The following is a 25,005-nucleotide window of genomic DNA, read 5'->3' as shown; positions in this document are numbered from 1 at the left end:
CCATTCCCATGAATACAGACTTTAAAAGTACCACATCTTCCCTGGCAGTGGAGCAGAAAAAGCAAGCAAAATAAATTTTGGTTGCTTCCTCTTTGAGAAGTCCTTCACATGCAAAACAGCCAAGCAGAGAAGGCTGTAACGTAGGAAGCAAACAAGTCCCCATGGTTTAATAGCCATTTACCTCTCAAATTCCTACAGACACACAATATTTTTTAGAGTGAGATTTATGCAAACTGTTCCTGTCAAAATTGTGCACTGCCATCTGTTGTGTTAAAAAGCAAGAGAAAAAGACCTAAGGAATATAAAAAGGCCAACCAGTAAAGCAGACTTGCAGCAAGAAAGAAAATCTACGTGGCACTTCAGACACTTGACACACAGGTAAAAATCAGTGCTCCAGTCCGCACCCAGCATATACCAATCTTAAAGTGAGAAATGCCGAGCACACGCTGTAGTATACCAGCTCACTGGCCAGGGTGCAGCACCCACAGGGATGGGAAATATGAGCTCAAGGCTCTTCCAGTAAAGACAGCCTCAAATGTCCAGAATGACTCATGAGAAGTGAGTAACATAAAATGTCCCTAGGGCTGCAACTGCACCACCATCCTCACTCTTCCTACATTCACCTCTCGGCAAATGCAGGAAAGGCTATTACAGGAGACAGGGCAACTCAGTGAAGAGATCTTTGGGTCTGACCTGGAACAGTCTCACTCATGTTTGACAACCCCCATCCTGACTGCTTCAGCACAATTCATGCAGGCAGGCAAAGCAGGTAAGTTGCTCACTTTGCCTACAGCTCTCCCCTACCCTGCGTGCCTCCAGTGCAACTTCTGAGGACACGGATTTTGAAGTGTTTGTACTTGCCACTACCCCCTGCATCTCCCATAAAGAAGATCAATTTTGCTTAGCTGCAAAAGGTTATCACAGCTGGAAGTACTGGGGAAGGAGAACATCTGGTCAGTGATGTTACCACAGAAGGAGTCAGGTCTCCTAAGCTTTTGTTCCTGTTTTTGTCATTCTTCTTAACAAAATTTGAAGTGATCCACATGACAAAACATTTAAAAATGAATTCTCAGCAATTATGCAGAAGCCACAAACAGTATGTTACAGCTGAAAGAATGGCAGGATACAATTTACTTTTCAGGTTTCAGTAAAGCAGTGAAAAAATCAAACACAGGGAGAAAAACAAACAAATATGCTATTCTGATCCCCTGTGGAAATGTCTGATCTCTTTTGCAAAAATATTTTGATAAACTTGGGAGGGGGAAGGAGTTAATAACTGCAGATTTCTATAGCGTTTTCATATAGGAACTAAAGAAATATCTTCTCTTGACATTTTTTTCCTCTCTAAACCACTGTCCCCTTTCACAAAAATCATTCATTCTTTATTAGTTGCAGTAGCAGTGCTGCATGTCATGCTGGGAGACACACACACACATACTGCGTTCAGAAATCTGCATCAGAAATTGGACTCATTAGAGAAAAAAAGAACCTTATATCTCAGTAAAGGGAGTAGGAAAAAGGTGCAATTCTGTATAAACTCTGTTTTGTGCGACAAGTTTAAATCAAGACTAGGTTCTTCGCTGCTTTAAGTAAGAATTTCTGATTTTATGTTACCAACGAAGAAATACAATTTCCTAAGTGTCACTTCAGCTTCACTGACAGTGTAAACAAATCAGCAAGAAAAATCTCACCAGTTTATGAAAAGGCTGATCTGTAAGAGCTACATTCTGGGATGCTATTGCTCTATCACGTGACAGTTGGAGCCCCAGAAACATTAGTATAAGTAGATGACTTTTCTGTGAGATCAGACAAAAAACGGGAGACGAAAAAGCTTTGGAAAATGTTTTTGATGTACAAGCAGTTGTGGAGTATTTATAGTTGTGGTGAGATGTGGTTGCAGCTCCCGAAGTAATGCCCATATGTCTCTGGGCCAAAGAAAGAAATAAACACCTGCAACGCACATCGATATTCAGCTCTGTTAATGCTAACAGACACAGTTGCTCTGCCACATGACTCCCAGTGGACCTTACCTCCTCCTCTTTAAGCTTTTGTCTCCGCTTTTCCTCAACAGCTGCTCTCTTCTGCTCCTCCCTCTGCCTTTGCTCCTCCAGTCTTCTCCATCGTTCCTCCACTTGCTTTTCATATTGAAGTTTTGCTCTTCTCTCCTTCTCCAGTATCTGCTGTTCCCTAGCAGCTTAGGCAGAGGAAAAGGTGTGTTTCAGTTAATGCAAATTTTCTCCTGCTTTAAAATTACTTGATAATGTGACATGATATAGTAAAATAACAAATACAAGTATACAGGTTTTCAGTGCACTAAGATCAAAAGCATAATGCACAGAAATACTGGAATTATTAGCAAGACTAACTGATACACTAATAAATAGGGAGGCCCTTTGTACAGAAAGTGATGGTTTATTTCCCTTCTACCTGTGTAAAAACAGTGTGTAGAATTGTTAACATCAACATAAGAGATTGTTTATATATATATATACATATACAGTATTATATTATATAATATTATTATATAATATATATTATATATCATTATATATAATATTATTATAATATATAATATATTATATAATCATATATTATATTATTAATATAATAATTATATATTACATTATATTATATTACATAATAAATACTATATTAAATATTATAAATATTTATATAAACATTTATATAAATTTATATTATATAAATAATATAATATATATTATATATATTATAATAATATAATATAATATATATGTAATCTCTCCATAGCTTCAAAGGCAAATTCTTTTTTCAGACCCAACGAATGTTCCCACTAGGTTTTAAAATTAATTGTCTATGTATGCTGATTCATAAAAGCCTTTGGAATTTCTTTACAAGCAAAAGCTGTTGGAATTTCTTTAAAATTATGATTCTCTTCACAGGGATGCCTTCAAAATAAATACCAAAAATATATATACACTATACTTTCCGTGAAACTTTGGAAATATATAATTCTGTAATTTGATACTATGCTGTTACACCTTCCAGATAATAAAAAAAAATAACTATTATAGAGAGTTTGTCCAGTTGCCCATTCCAACCGGAATCATAATTTTTGTCATTACCTTGTTGTTACAGAAATTCAGACTGCAACATTACATGCAGGACTGTTGCTACAGGTTTACACCAGGGAAATAAGTAGCAGAAGTTAATTTGACAAATCATGAAGAAAAAAATTATTTCTCGTGCAAATGCACTCCATAAAAAGGCACAAAAAAGGTCAGTAAGCATGCTTACATACACAGAAGCCTGTAACATCATACCAACATACATAGAGCCAATACGAAACAGAGAATATTAACACAGCTGCCAAGCTAAGAACTTGAAAGTTAGAGAAAGCCAGAATTAAGATGGTTTATACAAGAGGCAATCTTTCACTCTCCTCACCTCTTCAGCCCCAGTTTACTTTTCCAGTTGCTGTTTCCCTTGTTCAGCAAATTATTGCCCTGCAAGTGTTCTCTCTTTCAGCTTTTTTCCAGCAGTCCTAGGCTCTTGCCCAGCTATCTCAATTCCCTCTTCACAGATCAGCTTTCTTCCCCCACCTCTTTATCTACAGCTGGGGCCTTCAGTCCCTTCCAGCCTCCCTCTATCTCCAATCTAGAGTCCCCTAGGAGACACAGTCCTTTCCCAGTAGCCACGTTTCTTCTCCTTGAATACTGGATCCTTTGAAGATACTTCCTCGTGTCCAACCTGCTTTACAGAATACCATGTGCCTTACTCTTGTCAGTAGCACAGTTGGTGGTGTCTTCCTCTTTTGCCTACTTTTCTTCTACAGAAGGAAAGGGCAACATGAAAGGTGTGTTAGCGCTGTAGGTGAGTCTGGACTCATCAGAACAAAGACTTGGACTTGTCAATAGATAGTTACCTCAGAGACAGTGGAAGACAGGAGACAAGTCACTAATTGTTGATGACAACTAGCCATATCAGGTAGCACAGGTGAAAACTGCATGCGGGAGTTGAAAATAGGAAAAATAGAGTGAGGTGTCCAGAGATTGAGCTAAAGCTACCTTTTGAATAAGCAGGTTAAACCTGGGACTGATTCTGGACAGAGATGCAAACCATTCTGTCATCAAGACATAAACACAATTTTTGTTTTTTTGATTTAGGGATACTAAACCAAAGGTTAATGAATTTTGGCTTTGAAGAGATTATTCTATATTGCTGCAAAATACCTGCTGGCTGCATAAAGATTCATCTTTCTGGGGAACTCACTGCTTTTTTTCTGAACTTCTGAAATGCATCTCTCATAGACAGATGCTAAGGCCAAAATCCAAAGGTCCTGACTACTGAAGGGGTCTTAACCCTAAAAAAGTACGTTCTCAGAAGGCACGTACAGTGTCTAGAGACAAGAACTGCAACCAACAACTTTCAAACCACCTGGGTTAGCAAATCCCAGATTGTCCAGCTTTCAGTTTTCCTCCCACCCCCTCTTTTGCTCTTCAATCCAAATCCTTTTCACTTGACTCATCACATCACTTTCTCAGGAGCCAGCAAAGAAGGGATAATCAAAATGACACGAAAGGTAGGCTAGACTGAGTACAGCTATGAGATAAAACTCAGGCTGGCACATGCCCCATATGGACAGAATTTCTGGGGAGATTAACTACTAAAAACTTGAGTGCCACTAAGCACATTTCCACAAGAACTACAGCAAGAAATCTTGCTCACCAAGCTCACCACACTAAAAAACATCGCATCTCACATATAGGTTTTGTCAAGATATGGTCAACAGTTTATTTATTGCAAGGAAAACAGTATTTTCTCACAATTCTTTCCACAGGTGTCCACACTGTTTCAGTTAACGTTGCCTCAAAATCAATGGCAAATCTAAATTTTACAAAATCCTAAAATAATGACAAATTATTTTGATATGTATTGTCAGGTAATCACAAGGAACAGTGCTACTGGCCTGTCTGGTTATTGCAATGAGAAAAAATAAGCTTCACTGTTTAAACACTTTCTTTTAAGTTCATAAATATAAACACATTTAAGAGAAGGGAAAAAAAATGTTGAACAGTTCATTTCTCTCTCTTGCAAAATTTCCCTAGCATTTCCTTGGAGATGTTAGCAGACTAAAAACAACTGATCATTATAAAAACTCCAAAATCAATCCTTGTATTGTTCAGGAAATGAATTGATCTTTTTTTTAATTCCCTTGAACAAAGATTGTTTTAAAACTTATAGAAAAATAGTTCACTTTATGCAGGACTTAACAGCTCTGTGGTATTTTTTAATACAGCAAAATTTTAACATGCTAAAATTAAGGCTGTCTTATCAAATAATCCTACCTATTATCATAAATATTATTAAAGGCTTATTTCAAGATTTTTGTTTGTTTGTTTTACAAATATGAATCCTAACAGCACATCACCCTACATTCAAAAGTACATGTATCATAGAAGAAAGGCAACTTGTCACTACAACATATGAAATACTTGAATGGAAATTAAAGCAGGCATCCATTAGTTTTAAAGAAGTAATACAAGTGATAAAGACTAGTAATAGACTAAACGACAGCGTTTAAAACTCAGAACAGAAAAAATGTCATGTAAGTAACTTAAGTCTATTAGCACATATACATAAATAATACAGGCACTTCCCACCATCTTACCAAGATATTTCTCCCTTTCTTCTCTTCGCTCCTTTGCTAGTCTTTGTCTTTCATCAGTTTTTAGAAATCCATCAATGGCTGAAGTGAGAAAGAGAAGAAAAACAAGAGTTAGTAAAACCAAAGAAGCATTAAAAGGAACTCTCCGCTCCCCGCAAATTAAATCTAGCACATGTAACAACTCAGACAACAGAAATGACTTTGCACTTGGTGGAGGGGGTAGGTTAACAATCTCTTACCTACTGCTGAAGTCCAAGCACGGCTCATCAGCCTAAGAACCTGACTCTTCTCAGAGTGAAATGGCACGTTCTTAGTGCTTGTTTTAAAGTTTGTAAGTTTCTTGGGAAACACTGAAAGGATGCAATCAGTATCCATTCAACTTTGTTAGTAAACTTGAAAATAAGGTTTTGGCTAACAAAAAAAAAGGCAGTTCAGGAAAGCAGTAGAAGTAGTATGTAGCTCTCTCATAGCTTAATGCTGTGTGGAGTTCCCTGCCCACAGGAAACCATCAGCACCAGCTCACTGCAACAAGCAGCAATTAGTGCTGGATGAGGCTATGGAGACAGCAGCCCTCCTGCTTCCTTTTCCAGGTATGAAACAGTTCCCTCCCCTAGTCGCCACCTAAAAGCACGTTATTCATCTGGGAGGAGGTTGCCTAAGGATGTTTTGTACCCAGACACCACAACTCTTTGCAAGGCCTGATCCACTGAACAGCATGATTTGGCCCAGCAGGCAGAGCACGACACACAAGGTGGCTGGGAGCCACCTGCCTTTGAGCCCTGTAACAAGCCAATGGCTGGGCCTGCACAGGCTCCTCCATCCCAAACACCACACGTGAGCTCTCCAGGCCTTACTTTCTGTACAGGCCTTAGACCCTGACTTGAGAGAGCAGCTAGCTGACGGCATCCTTCCAGCAGCAGAGCTGCCAGTGCTCTTGTTTCTCCCTTTGCTTTCAGGATCTCCCGAGGTTTCAGCAGGGCCACAGTGCAAACAAGCAGAGGGTTTCACAGCAGCTTATATCTTCTGCCATCATTATTTGGGCTCCCTGCTGAGTTTTCATATAATGGAATCCCCTTCCCCTTTGCACAAAGAACTGCAGTTGCTCTTTTTTTCAGATAAATACGATGGAAAATTGACTTGGATTGTAGTCGTGATTCTCTTCCCCAGTTTGTACAGGGGGGAAGTTCTTAATAGAGAGAGTAGTGAGGTGCTGGAACAAGCTGCCCAGAGAGGCTGTGGATACCCCATCCTTGGAGGTGTTCAAAGCCAGGTTGGATGGGGCCCTGGGCAGCCTGGTCTAGTATCAGATATGGAGGTTGGCAGCCCTGCCTGAGGCAGGGGGGCTGGAACTTGATGATCCTTGAGGTCCCTTCCAACCCAAGCCATTCTATGATTCTATGATACAGAGCGAGGACCTTTCTGTAAAGGGAACTGCTGTGTACCAAGTCTGAAACTCAGCCTCAGTGGCCCCTTGTGGCTAGGGAAAAGTGCCAATGCTCACACAGACAGCAACTGCCCAAAGGCAGCCAGGCCCCTGGCAAATGGTGACAGCTGCTGGCTGGGTAGTTACACCAGGAATGTGTGGGTCAGATCAATATCTACTTATGACCAAAGACTCATCCTACTTCTAAACTAGTCCAGTTGTTAGTTCACTTGGCTGCCATTTATTGTCAGATTTGACAAGCCAGGAGAGCAGCAAGCAACTCAGTACAGCAAATGTGGCAGGGAGTAGTAACTATCAGAAAGGGCCTGCAGAGGGCCTGCAGTTAAGTAGCTAAGAAGGAAAAGCTTGTTGTCAGCATGGTTAAATTACAACTCCAATTAATGGAAAGTTATTCAGAGATCTGAAAGTAAAAACAGCTTGGAAACTATAATTTAGACTAGAAGCAGCAGATACGAAGCCAAATCTGGATGAGGAGCCCAAGGAGGGAAGACTGGGCTTGAAAGCAAGTGGAGGCTTGCAGACAGGGAAGGAAACAAGCAGGGACATGAACTAAGCTCTTCTGAGTGAAGGGACACGGCTAAGAAGTGGCACCTGAAGAATGGAAACCTGGGTGGCACTAAGCTGGAGGGATCAGAGGAGCCTCTGGTTCACGGTCATAAAACACTACTCTGACTTTCACCGCCCTCCTGCTTCCAGCAAGTACCGATGAAATCTACAGGCAAACTTATGTCCCATTACAACTGCCAATAAAATTACAGCAGTCTATCTCTACCATGTTTGCTTTATGAATGCAAGTGGTAGAAGTGGATCTAAAAGCTCTGGCCTTGTCACAGCTGCCACAGCTATCCCAAGGTGAGGTACAGTGAGGTGGGATGAAACTTCTGATTTTTTAGGTTGGCTTTCTCAAGACTACGGATATCTCAGTCCCACCCAGGTAATATTAAAAGACTATCAAGATTGTACAGCCAGATGCTTAAGAAATGAGAATATATAAGAATCAAAACAGTCTGCACAATCCTTATATTGCTTCCTTCCAGACCATATTATTATGTATTTTTTCTTTTTAGGTCCCAAGGCTTATGCAGAACATAGGATGAACTTCCTCAAGGGGTGAACCAAGTTCATAACAAAGGAACTGAAGTTTATGCTTCCTGCTTCGTTTCCTTCTGAAACTGGAAAGCGTTTAGAAAAAGAAAGAGCTATAATTTGAAGGCTGCCCTGGAGAACAGCACTCCACACTTGGCTATGTCACAGAGGAAACAACAAAATACATGGGATGACTGTTCATTAAATGTGCAACTTAACAATGCAGAAACAAACTGTGCAGAGGAAGACAGCATGCAATCTACTGAAGTACAGACATCATAAATGTGTATGCGTGCAGCAAGGGTAGCATTAAAATAGCATAGGCATCCTCAGAACTAGTACTTCTTAACTGAAGTACTTGACTTCATGAGTGAGCTTCTCGATCAAAAAAATCAGAAATTCGCTTGCCTTCAGAAAGTAAACAGAACTTTGAAGGCTGGAATAATATTCCCTGGGTAGTAACTCATATTCTGGCATGATTTTTAAGGCTGAAATAAGCTATTTACTACATGCCTTCATGCAATATACATTATAAATGTAATGGGCATACCAGCTATGTGCGATGAGGAATTTGATTAATGATAGGAATGCAAGTTCTGTTTTGTAAAGCAGACTACAAGCAGCAAGCTAGCACAGACAGCTGTACAATTACAATAACATTACACCATCTCTGTTTTGTAACACAACCAGTAGATGGCAGAAAAAGGTTTAAATGAAAAAACAAAACCCCACAGCAAAAAAGCTTTTACTGTGATGTAGGAAGTGGCCTCAGGTTAATGTTTTGCACACTCAGCTTTATCCTGAGCTTTCCTTGCATTTATAACTAAAGCAGTTTAAAAAGATATGTAACAGTCAGCACAACATTTAAGACGCATAAATATATGGCAACCAGAAAAATGAATACAAAGAGCCACTAGCAGAAAATTTTCCGACAGTCCTTTAGCCCCAGTCTTCCAAAATAAGGAAAATGCCCAATTAACAATGAAGATTCTACAGTAAGGAACCGTTCTCCTCTCCCCTCCCTTCTCCAGGTAAGTCGCTGCTACTTATACTCTATTTCTCAGCCCCACTCCCAAAAAATCCCCTTTTCCAGGGAGTCCCCATTCTTAAAGGCTGCTGTCTGACAGTGTGCCTGACCACTAGGCTAATTCCTCAAGGCTGTGCCTAATTTTTGACTGAAGAGGGCCAGCTGCTCCTCTAGGACTTTGTTACAGCAAGCATTTCTAAAGATCGGAACTTAAAACCAGTTAAAGCGTCAGCAGCCCTGCAGCAGCAACCTGTCATCTGATGCTGACGGACTATTTCAACACTTCGTTACTTTGAAATAAATACTCAGAACTAAAAACTGACGTGTTAATCTGTTTCAACTCTTTTTGATGGGCAACATAAATCTACTTGGACAGATGAAACAGTGCCAGAACATGTAGACATATTCTGCACCATACACCGTTGCATAAACTTCTTGGCTATCACTAAAGACAGAAAGGAAGATTATTGTGTTCTGACAAGACACAAAGCAAGCTCTGTCTTTTGAAACCGATCCCCTGCTTCTGGTTGAGAATACAAGTACTCAAGCAGGACAGTCAGGTTGCTGGAAGCTGAGAGTATGTTTCATTAGGATGAACCAGCTGCCTGGACACTTCCTCTTCTGAAATCTGCGCTGGAGCAGCAGCCAACAGGTATGGCTCCTATTCATAGATTTTCTTGGTTTGTTTTTAAGCCTATGTAGTCTTCTGTGCTCTATAATATCCCATGGTATTTAGTTTCATGTTTATATGTAGCAGATACTCAAGCCTTTGGTAGCAGGCATCTCAGTGAAGAAGTTAACTGGAGATCCAAGCAGTACGTAGCACATTTAGACCTTTGGCCACCCAAGGGTCCCTTTCAAAGCCGTTAGACCTTTGTCCATTCTACACAACAACATTCCACATACTTAGACCTTTGCCACTGCATACGTCACCTAAAGTGACATTGTTTTACTGGTGAAATTCCTAGTTCAAATGCACTTCTGTCAAAGGGAAAGCATTTTTCTTCTGTATCATTTACAGTCTTCAGGGAGGCAATACAGCTGAATGCTCACAGAACAGGCACTTGCCAGCAGGGAAGTGGCCTTGATAGGGATGTGGGGAGCAGGTCTGTAGAGCAGGCCAGACAAATGTACCACTGCACTTATCACCCACCCTTCTGCTGGCAATCTCCATTGTTTCATATTATCTCACCTCAGTCGACAGAATCAAAGTTTTACTCCCTGGAATCTGCTTTTCCTCCTTCAAGACTGTTCTTTGAAATAATAAAAAACACACTTTTCCCCCTGCTGCTGCTTCTCACTGCTAAATGAAGAAATGCTATGCTCTTCAAGTTCATGGTGACTGACTATACTCTGCGGGGAAACAAAGGTTTAAGATGGCATGTAACTGGAGTCATGGAGGACTATTTCCATCAAGAAAAAGCATTTTTTCTAAACTTTATTATAAGATATTGCTGAGAGGCTTTCAGGTAGAGTCTACAGGCAAACTACATATGAGCTTTAGAGGTATATCAATAAAATGCAGTAGAACTACTTCTTGTTTGATAACTGTTTTTTAAAAAGTTAGTTTAAAAAGCCACTTATTGCATCGCACTAAAATAAACTACAAAGAATCAGAAATTTTCAGCTACCTAATTTTATTGTTATATTTGTCAGTACAGACTTCAAATATAACTAGAAAAGAAAAAAGAAAAAAGACATTTTCTATTGTGTCTAAGATAATAGGAAGGTTGTCTGTTATTATAAAGATGTTAAGGGGATGAAGTCATTAAGGGCAGACTCGGTTGCCAAACACAGTGGCATTTCAGACACCCAAGGCTAATTGTCTAAGACATGGCCTGGCAGGTACCAGAGAAAACCTGCCAGGGATCTGCATACTCCAGTTAAACAATGGGGACACAGCATGTCGCAAGATGCCAGCTCCATGTTCCTGACCCCCACACTAAATGTTCAAGGTTTTCAATTGAATCAAGATGTATACCATACTAACGCAAAGATAACAGTACAAAAATATATCCCGCTGGAATGTTCCCTTACACTTAAGGTGAAATTATTCCAAAGCGCTGGCAAAATAACTTATTTTAAAAGATACATAAAGTATGTTTAAGTTGTATGGTGATTCTGTTTAATAACAAAGATATCTTAATTGCTGTACTGGAAAGAAAAAGCTAAATAGAGGCAGACGTTTTCAGTTCTGTGTGGGCCCACAAACACCATATCAGCTCCCTGGGACTGCATGCCCTGCGTATAAGCTGTACGTAGCCATAACAGGACCCCAGGCTCCAGTACCACGCAGACAAAGCAGAAGCATCTCACAGGCCCCTTGGAGAGTGGATAATAGACACTAGCAGAATTTTTGTCATTGATGTAGACGCTAGATTAATGATTTAGTATACTGAACACATCTCTGTTAGACAGCCTAAGATGCAGCGAGCCCATACAAAGCAGCTGCTCTGCATTGATGTGTGTTCCATATTGCTATTTCATCTAAGTGCTTTGGCACCCTCTCTTTCAGGCAAGAGGGAGTCAGATTCAGGCTGAGCTTACCAGTCCCCTTTGCCTGGATATAGTGCACACAAATCTTCATAGCTGCATTTTTCAGACTGCATTAGACCTATCCCTTCAACTCGCTACTACAGGTGGTTACAAAAGTACACAAAAAGGGGGATGAATGGTGAAAGTTCAACCACAGAGCTTAACCATGGTTGTTTGGTTTTTTTCCCCATCTTTATTTTCTTCAGAAAAAAATTCTGTATCATGTTTATGAAGACAAAATTAAATACATAATTTCTAAGTGAATCGTTTTCTTCTAATACTCTGTATTTCTACCACTGTCAATGTAGATACTAATTAACCCTTTCAACCTTACTACAGCTGAAAACTTTTCAAGAAGTCCACATAAACATGAATAGATACTATGCATGAAGATAATTTTATTTGAATAAGTATAAACATTTTAATCTTACATGTGTTTTTGGAAATGTTATCATTCATTAGCAGTGATTTTAACACCAGATCCTGACAATACTTAAACGCACCAACTCCCTTCCAGAACTATTTACTGTATAAATGCAGCTAGTTAGAAAACGCCTGCAGGACTTCTTTACACAGGAAGCTCGAGTGAAGAACCAAACATTCTCAAGCCTTCACAGAGACAGTGTCATTCCTCTGAGAAGTTCATCTTTGTAGCACACTTGAAAACCTACAAACTAAGGCACAGTGGATTTTCATATGCTCCAAACTAAAGCCCATGTAAAGACATTTAGAACTGGTAAATAAAGATAAAAAAAGAACTGCTTTTTCCTATAAATCATGTTGTGTTTCCTTTCTCTACACTTACCTTCCACAATGCTTGGTTAGCAAGGAGGAAGGAGAAAGAAGACAAAAATGAAGGAGGCTCCTTTTGCTTATCATATATCTTTCACCCAGCAATTAGTAACAAATGGGATTCATTTCTCTGCTAGAAGACAAACAGGCAACTACTGTTAATAACGTCATAGAGAACACAAAACATTCCTACATATAAACATTATGTCCACAGCCTTAGCTAATTTTTCTGAATGCCCTAATGAGAGCTTAAAAGCATCTACTGCGCCAGTAGTCATTGATCAAAGCAATCACAGTCCTAGGGTTAGCTACAAGGCAGCCCTGCAGCTGGGGACCTGGCCATAATGTCTTTGTTTTGCTCCTGTTCCCACTGAGACTTTCATCTTTTGTACATGCAGTACTTAGCACCAAGATATTTCTTACAAAAATGTGAGAGTTGACTAAAAATAATGAATTTTGCATAGTTAGATGAGAGCAGAAGGAAAGCAAAAAAAAGTCTGAAGATTCTTATTATGTCTAAGCTTATGAACAACCTTCAGAGATTTTTATTCTAAAAAAAGAGGACTTTATACAGTATTAGAATTGCAAGTTTGAATGCACTTATACTTTATAATAATTTAAGCAGGCTTTTTAAAAAAAAACAGAACTTGATTTTAAGAAGTACATACTTCTTTCCTAGTAAATGTAGACACTTTCAGTGTAAAAGGTTATCGAACTTAAAGAAGCATCGTTTGAGATGTGGAAAAATCAGAGTCTTTAAAATGCACCCAGTCACCATTTTCTCCTTATCATTAAGAAGGTACTATAATTAAAGTTTTTAGGAGTATTAACCAAAAAATAGTAACGAGGTCCTTTTCCTGTTCAGAGACCCAAATGCGTCCAAGCTTATGGTGAGTAGAACAAAAGTAGAGTATCTTCCTGGACTTCTGCAAAGCCTTTGACATGGTCCCTCACCACATCCTTCTCTCTAAATTGGAAAGGTATGGATTTGAAGGATGGACTGCTTGGTGGATTAAGAACTGGTTGGCTGGTCACAGCCAAAGGGTTGCGATTAATGGTTTATGTCAGGGTGAAGGCCAGTCACAAGCGGTGTCCCTCAGGAGTCTGTCTTGGGACCGGTGCCCTTCAACATCTTTATCAATGACATAGATAATGGAATCAAGTGCACCCTCCGCAAGTTTGCAGATGACACCAAGCTGAGCGGTGCAGTTGATGTACTGGAAGGAAGGGAAGTCATCCAGCAGGATCTGGACAGGCTGAAGAAGTGGGCCCACGAGAACCTAATGAGGTTCAACAAGGCCAAATGCAAGGTGCTACACTTGGGCCGGGGCAATCCCAGGTATTTATACAAACTGGGGGAAGAACTCCTCGAGAGCAGCCCTGCGGAGGAGGACTTGGGGGTCCTGGTGGACGAGAAGCTGGACATGAGCCAGTAGTGTGTGCTGGCAGGCCAGAAGGCCAACTATGTTCTGGGCTGCATTAAAAGAGGAGTGGCCAGCAGGGAGAGGGAGGTGATTGTCTCCCTCTACTCGGATCTTGTGAGGCCCCATCTGGAGTACCGCATCCAGGCCTGGGGCCCTCAGCACAAAGAAGATGCAGAGCTCTTGGAACGAGTTCAGAGGAGGGCCACCAAGATGATCAGAGGGCTGGAGCACCTCTCCTAGGAAGAAAGGTTGAGGGAGCTGGGCTTGTTTAGCTTGGAGAAGAGAAGGCTCTGGGGAGACCTCATTGTGGCCTTCCAATACTTGAAGGGAGCGTATAAACAGGAGGGGGTATGACTGTTTACATGGGTGGATAGCGATAGGACAAGGGGGAATGGTTTTAAAATAAGTCAGAGGAGATTTAGGTTGGATATTAGGAGGAAGTTTTTCACACAGAGGGTGGTGACACACTGGAACAGGTTGCCCAAGGAGCTTGTGGATGCCCCGTCCCTGGAGGCACTCAAGGCCAGGCTGGATGTGGCTCTGGGCAGCTTGGTCTAGTGGTTGGCGACCCTGCCCACGGGAGGGGGGTTGAAACTGGATGATCTTTGAGGTCCTTTTCAACCCAGGCCATTCTATGATTCTATGATTCCCAACACTACCTTGATAACAGATTCATGCTATACACGCATTTTGTTCCAGTTATCTAAGAGAAAAGCTGTAGGATCACACACAATTCTTTTTTAATCAACCTCAATGATTTCAACCTGAACAGCATTTTAGGAACATACACAGCAATACAAACAAAATTCAATCTCTTTTCAAAAATTTGAAAAATGTGACCTTTTTTAAAAACAGATATTCATTATTACTCACTGAAACTAACTAAAAACAATAGTTTTGCATCCTCAATGTAGTCCAGGACACTTCAACTCCTCACTAAAAATTTCTTTCTGAACTTGTGGTACACATTCACATATCAGTAGCTGTTGATTGCACATATTTATAATTAGGCATTAGATAACCAAAGCCCAGTGCAAACTAGCATTTCACTGAAATACACTGATCTGTTAAGCAGCAAGTGAGATGAAAACTATCAGCTTCCTCTACCTCCAGTTAGCATATAATTGCCAAGTGCACATAAAAAATGCTTCCTATTCAAGTTAATTGGCTTTGCTGGTATACAGCACTGAACACTGATCTTATTCTTTAACTGTATTACAGCTTTCATTGCTATGCCACACTCTCAATGATAGCTAAAGCCTGTGAAGATAGCAAAAATGAAGGGAGAGCACAGATCTACTACTGCCAGATCCCAATACCGTGAGCTTTAGTGAAGTCCTTACAGGCAGAGCAGTCCTTCACAGCCCCCAGGTGGACAAGGAGCTGATATGCAGCTGGAACTCCATTCCTGCTGTTTCAGTGGGGTGTTTTGTTTTTTTTTTCCTCCCCCTCTGACAATGACAGCTTTCACTCAAACCTTCACAGCAACTTCCAATGCTGTAATTTAAAACCAAGGGGTGCAGAAGCCAGTATTTGCAAAGGTGCTTCTTTGGAGAAGACAGTTTCCACACACCAGCCCTTGGAAAAGTTACAGCATACTGCTGCAAAGAGCTGGTGCCTTCACCCTCAGAAGCATTACCAGCCTGAGTAATATCCTCTATAACACCTCGCAGTGGGGCTGTCCCTGTCTACTAGCCTGACACCCCTGCAGCCCACCACCGCAGTAGCCAGAGCTCCTTGTTAACATCTCAATTCACAGTGAAGAGAGAAGTAGAGATGATTTTCCCACCTCAGCATCAGCCTGGAGCATTGGTCACACTGCCTGGATTAAGATATTCAAGTGCACTGCCAAAGCTCAATATTGCACTGCCCAAGCTACATTCACCTGAAAAGGAACAGCACCTCTACAGAGCAGCTGCAAATCTCCAGGTTCAGGTAGGTCAACCTGGGGGTCAGAAGGACTGCGTTTTGAGTCCCACTCTGAGGAGCCAAGGCAACCTCTTGCATGGTCTCTGCATGCAGGGCTGGAGGGGCAAAGCAGGCTCCTGCGGGTCTCTGCAGGAGAGCAAGTGCTTGCAGATGGGCCAACTGGTAGGGATTAAAGAGAGAGAGAAAAAGGAAAGTCCTAGAATCTAACTCCTGATTAACCTAAATGTCAATGTCCTTATACAAAAGCATGACACAGCAAACCAACCGTTAGCTTGTCAGGCATTCTTCTCAAACCTTGAGTAGAAACGACAACATAGATTTGTCAGTGTTTTTTTTCAATAATTATCTTTAAAAGTCAAAATAATCTTAAAAAGGATAGTCAGTGAAGAAACAATAAAACAGTGTTTCAGTCTGTGGACTGAACATGGGCTTGGTGAAGGAGCAACTCAAGATTGAGACAACTCAATTTGCACAATGTAACACTGACCTTAAGCAACTGAATCCACATACATGTGTAGGGATAACTCTGTAAAATCATTCTGCTAATATTTCATTTCCAGTCTAATTTACTTGAGGCTAGCAGAGCTATCTGTTCTTTGCGATTTGCTATGAGTTTTAGAAAAAGTATATCTAGAGAATCAAGAATATGTACCGGACTTGTAACAATGCATACAAAAATGCTGTTGCCCGTATACCCTTCATGTGTAACATACATCTACATTAGTTTCTCTAGACAACAGAGTTCACTTTTTAATATTAACTTCATTTTTCATAATACCCTGCCCTTCATCAAGTTGGTGATGACTGAAGATGAGGAGAAGACTTCAGAATGTCTTCCGTCTATTCTTTCTGGTGAGCAAAACAAATATAAAGCATTTAACAAAAGCAAAGTAACAAAGCACTGATGACTTACTAACATGGGCTCCCATCAATTACTAATCTAAAAGGCTTCCACTTTCCTATGCCCCAAGCTGGTGCATCACTGAAACTGCCTGCTACTCCACACACACACAAAATACTGGATTCCTGATGAAGGAAATGTATTTTCCCTGTGATTTCACAAAAGCTTCAAAAAAGAAGCAAAGCTGATTAATCCAGAGTGGATATTACCAAGTGAACTTTATCCTCTGTGGGCTTGACCATGATTAGGAGCAGGAATTAAAATGTTTCTCTTACTGGGCTTCACACTAATAATACTTACCATGGACTCATTTAAGGGAAAGGAAGAATAGCCATTGATATATCACGATGAAATTGATGTATTCTAGGAAAAAGCACAGCAAATCCTCAGAGGGAGGAAAAGCTTCTACAATTAGAAGCTTTTCTTTACCCTACTTTCTTGCACTCTGGTAGGTGCTTTAGGCCAAGGTACTTCATAAAGAGAGACACCCAGCCTCACCCACCTTGCCTGCTCCACTCTGATGGACAGACAACGTTGGAGTTTTGTGGAAACAGCCAAAAGCCATTTGATCTAGTAAGTTATTATTCAGAAGAATAATTTTTCAAGACTGGAAGACAGCATGCAGACAAACTGATGCACTAACAAAACTAAGGCTGATCGTTTCTGCATTCCTTGAAAAAGTTAAGTGAACCTATATTCTTAAATACTGATTTCATTCAATTTTTTGCACTTGAAAAGGTGTTAAAAAGATTAATCTACTTTATTACCACTACAAAAGATAAATCTTCATTTAATCTGTAATTTCTCAGAGGATTATTCAGCGAGTTTCCGCTCTAAATCTTCTTATTTGTTTACGTAACTTCAGAACACTAGTCACATTATCTGTGGAGCTCTCAGCCTGCAGAATAAGTAAGGTATTTTATCAAACTTTTCTGCACAAGAGAGATGAATGGATTGTGCTTCCACTGATCTTTCAATTCTTAAGAAGAGGAAAATTTAGTTCAGGGTAAGAATTTGTAACTTTCACTGATGCCCTTATTTGTGAGCGTCACAGCCCAATGAGAAGTTTTGAGCGATGTACACAAGTAAATTGTGTGCAGTTTTCAATCTCATGCCAGGACTGCCTCTGAATGACAGATGATCTTAAAGAAATGCTTGGCACAGAACATAATAAACTCTAAAAGGAAATGAACGTAATTATTTGCACAAGTGAACAGCAGTATAGAGTACTTGATATAGTGGCTGGTGGCAGGGGATGTGGAACTTGATGGACCTTGAGGTCACTTCCAACCCAAGCCATTCTATAATTCTATGATAAACACAATAAGACTGAAAGAGATTGGTGAATTCACACTTATTTTTTTTCCTGTGGGAGAAGCCACACTAAATACATGCTATTCATGCAGCCAATTTTTTTTTTTTGCATCCCAATTCATTTCATGCTATGACATGGCCTAGTAATACATCGCATGGCTGTGCGTGCTGCAATAAAAACAAAGCTCTTCATCAAAGCATGGTGAGTGCAAAAAATTAAAGGTTACATATGCTTGGCAAGTGATATTTTGTTTTAATATATTGGAAAAAAATGAATGGTGATATAGCAATTAAATGATCTACCTATAACACAATGGAACTGGAAGATGAATGCTAGCTAGCTCAACTTCTAATATGCATTTATGTTTTCTCATGAGTCTTCGATGAGCCTATATGTGGGGGTTAAGTGTCACACTCTTGTCAAAATTTACTTTGCGATTTTCTCTTGTTCACTTTTCCTCACTCTTCCCCTCTTTTGATATGTCGCAATTTTGGTTTTACTAAAACAATTTCTTGGTAGAAAATTAAACCTGACTGATTTTGCAAATAAAACAAACAGCTTTATTTGGCACCGCAGTGTAGGTGTTTAAAGCTTAGAATCCACTTTGCACCAAAATGATAGAAAAATAATTCTGTTTTAAGGACTAGAACTATTACTGTGTTGTCATCTTCCTCCACCTGAATGCTGAAGTCTCAAACTATGTTCTAAAATGAGACAGAAATGTCTCATTTTATAAAGTACTTCTGTTATTATGACACCTGTACCAATAAAAATTCCCGTACAGTTGTGCTATAAGTGAGCATCTGTTCACAATTCGTTCCCTATTTTTGTTCTTAATATCTCACTCACGTTTCTGAGACAACCAGCTTGTCCCCTTGCACAGGCTGCCACAGCTCACCTTACAGCTACCACCCAGCAGACACAGATAGGCAACGTTTTTCACACCAACATGTTTCTATATTTCAATCCACAATTCCTACTCTAGATCCTACGAAATGGAACAAGTTTTGGGAAAACAAAACAAAACATCTTCTCAGCTACACTGCAGGCATAAATACAGAAACACAACAACATTCTCAATGCATTTTTTTTTCTTCCAGCAGGCAAACAATTTCACTGAACTAGATTCAAATGAAGATGTCTTTTCATCACATCTTTCCTTTGGTTTTCCACATATATATTATATATACATATTATAATATATATGTTTTATATATATAAAAGATATGTTCTACATCAGAAGCGACTGGGCTCTAGCAGAAAATGAGTTTCATTGGATTGTCTGAAATAATCCTGTATGAATTATGCAATATCAACTAAATTACAAATGATAAAGAATTTAAAAAATATATTTAATATTACTTTGAACCCCTAGTTAAAAACCTGCCCTGTTTACAAGCTACGCAGACACAGGACAACAGAAAGAGCTAATCCGAAGAAATACAGAAGTAAAAAGTGAAACACACTATTTAAAAATGGTCTCTCAGTGGTCTCTACAGGAGACAAGGTCCAAGCACACACAGAGCAAAGACCTAGTGGACAGTACGAGAAGTTTTGGGCAAACACTGCAACCACACTGCACCTGCCTGTCCTTTCTGTTTCACCAGAGAAATCATTTAATAAAAGGCATCTCAGGCACAGAGAAGGGACTAAAGCCACACTGATATTCCTTTAACTTCCTGTTACAAACTAAGGGTTGTGCTCGTTTTTTTTGTTGTTGCTGTTCTAGTAAATTTTAAGTTGAAATACTGATTAAGCATAAGCTCCAAGTGCTCAGCAGTCCTCCACATCTCACAATGTATTCCTCGCCATGCCAAAGCCACTCAGATTGCCCCGAGCAGCCTGGACTATATTATTTGTCAGTTTCTTGTGGAAGAACCATAGAAGTATTCAACTCCATGCCTCTGGTTATCTGCAGCCCAGGGGCTGCTGCAGCTGTGTATGGACAGCATTATTTGTACGTTGCAACCGCATGGCCCTGTAGAGGAGGACGACCAGAAAACAGTCTTTCTCATAGGCTCTTTTTTATTTCTTATCTCTTTTACAGCAGCAAAAACCTGTACAACCTTCTCTACTGTTGGCTTCCAGGAATTGCTAACTGACACCATAAAGTGATTTTTCATAGAATCATGAAAGTTGGAAAAGACCTCAAAGATCATGAAGTCCAACTGTCAGCCCATCACCATCATGCTCACCAACACATGTCTCCAACTGCCACAGCCCCACGTTTCCTTCCAGGAATAGGGTGTTAGCCCACGGGATGGTCCAGCCTATATAACTGAGTAAATAGCTACCTCAAAAGCAACAGCATCCCAAGTCTCAGGCAATCCTTTACTTTTTAATCACAGATGAAGCACATACTGAAGCCCAATTTTTGTAAATCAAATTACAACAAAACAAGTACACATAAATAAATGCAACATATTTAAATATATACACATACATTTATATGTGCATACAAATACACAGTATTATAAAGTGGAAAGTGCACTTGACAAAAAGAATTCAAAACTGGCACTATTACATTCTTTTGCTGCAGTCATAAAAAACCACACACGTCCACTACCTAAACTCAAGATCATTCTGGGACAAATACTTCCATACATAAAAAGTGTTCATAACAAACGATTATATAAACATACAGAAACAACTGCTGATGCACAACTGCCTGTATCAAGCCACATGAGAGACAGCCTACTGCAGACTGCAGCTGTGAACATCAGCAGGAAAATAAAATCATTCTTTTAAAGAATACTGCAAATAATGGTAAAGGTTATTTTCAGACAACATTCTGCAGGGTTGGGTTGGTTTTTTTTTGGAAATAGAGAGCGTAACACAGCTTCCCAGTAAGTCTCACTCATAACAGCTACTGCACTCAGACTGAAGTCACAGAGATTCCCTTATCTGTGTAAAAGAGGAGATTAAGGATATTTCTGACAATTACTGAAGAAGACATCATAGTAATCTCATAAAGACAACACTCCTCGACACTATTTGAAGAGACCATCTTTTTCCTTTTTTTCAGAAATATTAAAAACATAGGTTGCTAAGTCTTTCTATTTCACTCTCAAAATGTCTCCAAAGACACCTGCCAGCTAATTTAAGAAATGGAGCTTCCTTCCTTGCACTTGAAGATCCAGGCTTTTCCTAAGCATTTTCCATCTTTTAACCCTATGAAAAAATTAACAGGCCTACTACCACAACTTACACAAAGCTAGCCTCTACGGGAAGGTTAGTGCACAGAGCTCTATACATACTGTCTTTCTACGCAAAAATATATATACTTTACAGAGTAAAGACATCAATATTTCAAGATTACTCTTCTTGCTGGCAAAGAGTTCAGTTGGAAGCGCTGCCTGTTACATGAACAATCAAAGACTAGATTAGTCCCTATGTTTCTGTGTGTTGGTTGGTTTTGCGTGTTCATCTAAACCGCATTAGACTGATTTACAGCATTAAAAGTAAGCAGTAAGATTTAGGAAAATCAACATTTATATTTAGATATATTCCCCCTCATAAATATATATAGCAGAACAGGGGAGGATAGTAAATGAAAACAAAGAAGTTAAAATGTTTTTATAAGCAGGGTGATAAACAGTATCACCTTTTAAAACACTGGAGATTGAACCACAGGCTCATTGAACTCTTCTGCCCTTAACACCACTCCCAAGCCATAACGCTCACCAATCTGCAAGGTTATCTCAAAGTTCAGCAGGAAAACCTGGTCACACCAAAACCTGTTTCTCCAATACAGCAGCGCCCTGGCACTTTTCACCTCTGGACCAGGATCCGCCTGTGGGAGGCACAGAACACATTACACCACAAAACTCTTCCTGTGGCTGTAAAGGACAGCACACAAATTAAGCTCCACCTAGTGACGGGATGTTACGCAATGTTGACTTTAAAATTCTATTTACTGAAAAAAAAAAAACAAGCTGTATTTATACATACTTGGGGAATATGGGTTTTTGATAACTCTGCCAAGACGACACTTTGATGTGATTATGGTAATTACCTCTTTATTAGCTTAGTGGAATGTTGCTGCAGAGAGTACTAGTACCTCATGCTCTGCTGTTTATCCTGATCTTACGTAGCTCTCCTCACTCATGTTATTTAAAAATAAAAAAAAAACCCAAACAGATAAGAAGGAAAGGTCATGGCACAGGCTGCCCAGAGAAGCTGTGGTGCCCCATCCCTGGAGGGGCTCAAGGCCAGGTTGGATGGGGCCCTAGGCAGCCTGAGCTGGTGGGGGGCAGCCCTGCCCACGGCAGGGGTTGGGTGGGCTTTGAGGTCCCTTTGGGCCGTAACCCACGCATCTCACTCCTACAGCCCCCTACAACTTCAAGAACAGGCATCCTGTGCACCCTTCTCCAGCACAGACAGCCCAAGGAGGCCCCTGAGGTGCCATGGAGCTTCCAGCACATGCAGAACAACACACAGGTTCTATTTATACCATCATATTAGGTCTCATTTAAAAAATTCAGTTGGGGCTGTACCATGGAACGGAGGGGTGAGCACAAATGAGAAGTGAGCCTCATCTTCCTCACAACATGGTGGGCACAGGCCTGCAGCAGGGCCATAGCACACCAGGAACAAGTGGGCAGTCTGACCAAGTGAGCCAAATCATTTGAAGCAAGGCTATGAGTTCCAAGAAATCTGAACTTTTCACGTTTTGTCACGACTGCAAAGCAAAAAAACCACCATGTTTCATTTTTGAAAATCACTATTAAAGCAAGACAGACTTCAAACCAGAGTAAAGAAGAGCATTTACTTCCTTATTGTAGCTGTCTGATTCTTTCCTTCTCATTGACTATTTACAAGTTGCAAGGTTATAAAGCATCATTCAAATAAAACCTCAAGTTACCTGTTCATTTTTAAATGAGTTTAAAAATTACTCAACTTTCCACTTTCTTTCCTGTGAATTATCTGAGTGGTTATTTGGCATAAGCAAATATCCTTGCTAGTGACCTGACCCAAACTATCATGTCAGTAGTTGTTTTTTTTTTTTTTTTTATCTGAAAGGATTCAAGGATACAAGCGCAAGATTAAGTGCTTCCAAACTGATAGGTCTGATAAATGTAATGATATGTGGGGCACTGTTTTTGTTCTGACTAAATTTGGCTCAACTTGTGCTTCTCTTTAGAAGTTTAACTTTTTTGTGTTTTTTTTTTTTTCTGTGACAAGTGTAAAGGTGCATATTTGGTGTAGAGAACTATAACCTCATTTTCAATAGTATTCTCCCAGCCTTGCTCATCCCCACCACTGGCAGAATTCTCAGTTTGGTTTTCACCTATATAATCAGCAATTCCAATATCTATTTTTATGACATGTTCAGTGTATTTCTTTTAATAGAAAAAGCACTGATGTGAATTTCTAGTGTAAACAGAAATTACGGCATCATTCAAGAATACTCAAAGAAGAACAATTAAGTCTGTAAGAAAGAAATACCAAAAAAATCCACCCACACTCTCATCCTTACCTAAAGCTGCTTTGACCTGGCAGACTCAGAACCCCCTGTAAGAATCATTCCTTCCCTTTTTCATCTCACACATACCAGTCTGCAAAGACATTTCCATAAAGCTGCCATTACCAGCTCTCAGACAAATCTCTCTGCTTTAAAGCTTTAAAAACTGATTTGCCCCATTTTAAGTAACAGTATATTGTCATGCTACACAGATAAAACAATCACAATTTCTGTCTGATATACCACTTCAGAGTAAGTCTTTGGGTACCACCGTCACTTCAATGCAACGCTCAGAAAGTGATGGTGAAGTCTGAGAGCAAAAGCTTTGTACAGATGTAAAGAACTTCCAACTGATAAATGGGAAAGAGTGATGGCTTAGAGTCCTTGCAGGCAGGCTGCGGGCACTGCAGGCTTTTCTCGTCAGCTGTGGAAATTCAGCAAGCAGAACAGTTTTGGAAGCTTCTGACTGGTTCGGTGAGCAAAGGGAGCTAACACTGCACAGAGCCCCACATTAGCAGCCAATTAAAAGCTTCACATTGCTGCATCACCTCGCTGAAAGTGATAGGCAGGAACACCGTAACTTTACGGACCTCTTAATAAGTAAGATCAGACAAAAAAAATAAAATAGACACCAGAGTCAGTACAGTTCTGTTCCTGCAGCTATCATTCCAGCACAAACAGACACGCCACTGAGCATCTGTACTCAAAACAAACACCGTTTTTATTTGGTGAATACTGCAATTACCTTAATGTAACTAATTTGGGGTGAGGACCTAAACAATTCTTTCAAAAGAAAATTGCCTATGTGCTAAGTAATGTTTTCATAGTACTAAGTAGTCTACTTCTGTCCAACCTCCCTTTTGCAGTGCCTATGTTCTCATCTATTAAGCTACACTCTCATCTATTAAACATAATTGTAGCAGAGAAGATCACTTGGATGCTAGCACTTCTATACTACAATGGCTCTGAATTCAGTGAGAAAAAAAGAACTCTAATATACGCAGAACATTATTTTCCCATGGTAATAACACAATTAACCTGTGCACATTTATGTACTAATAATCAACAAAGCTACGTGTCTGGTTAGCATCATAGTGGGGTAAGAAGTAGTTGTACCGCAGTCATTTCATGAGGATCCAAACAGGTGGAGAGGAACTGGGCCAGTGTTCAGCAGCTGAGAGAGATGGTATTTTTGCTAACTGCCTTCTGGTGCTGCAGAATCTAATTTCCATCCCGGAAAAAAAAAAAAGATTTTTTGGCAAATTTAGTAAATTTCTACATATGCCTCAGTCAATGAGTTTGATGAAGTGTGGATCACACCTATTTGTCTCATGAGATTTTGAATATTGACTTAGGCAAGCGGAGCTTGTCTTGGACTCTGTAATTAAGAGCTATTACAAGGCTGATCAAATAATACAATTAAAAAAAATAAAAACAAAAC

At 39.9% G+C, this 25,005-nt stretch overlaps 1 protein-coding gene across 1 annotated transcript in view; it reads right to left on the bottom strand.

Annotated features, from left to right (window-relative positions):
* MAP7D2 (MAP7 domain containing 2) overlaps positions 1–6,553 on the bottom strand; it is a 38,633-nt gene extending 32,080 nt beyond the window's left edge. The window contains exons 1-3 of the mRNA XM_021400354.1: positions 6,502–6,553; positions 5,651–5,728; positions 2,031–2,194 (exon numbers count right to left, since the gene is read on the bottom strand). Of these exons, the coding sequence (XP_021256029.1) occupies positions 2,031–2,194; positions 5,651–5,728; positions 6,502–6,553 (294 nt within the window). The remainder of the gene's footprint in view (positions 1–2,030; positions 2,195–5,650; positions 5,729–6,501) is intronic.

The sequence above is a fragment of the Numida meleagris genome, chromosome 1 (genome assembly GCF_002078875.1).
Source record: "Numida meleagris isolate 19003 breed g44 Domestic line chromosome 1, NumMel1.0, whole genome shotgun sequence".
Lineage (NCBI taxonomy): Eukaryota > Metazoa > Chordata > Aves > Galliformes > Numididae > Numida > Numida meleagris.
Note: the sequence above shows the minus strand (reverse complement) of the source record. Positions and strands in the feature narration are given on the sequence as shown.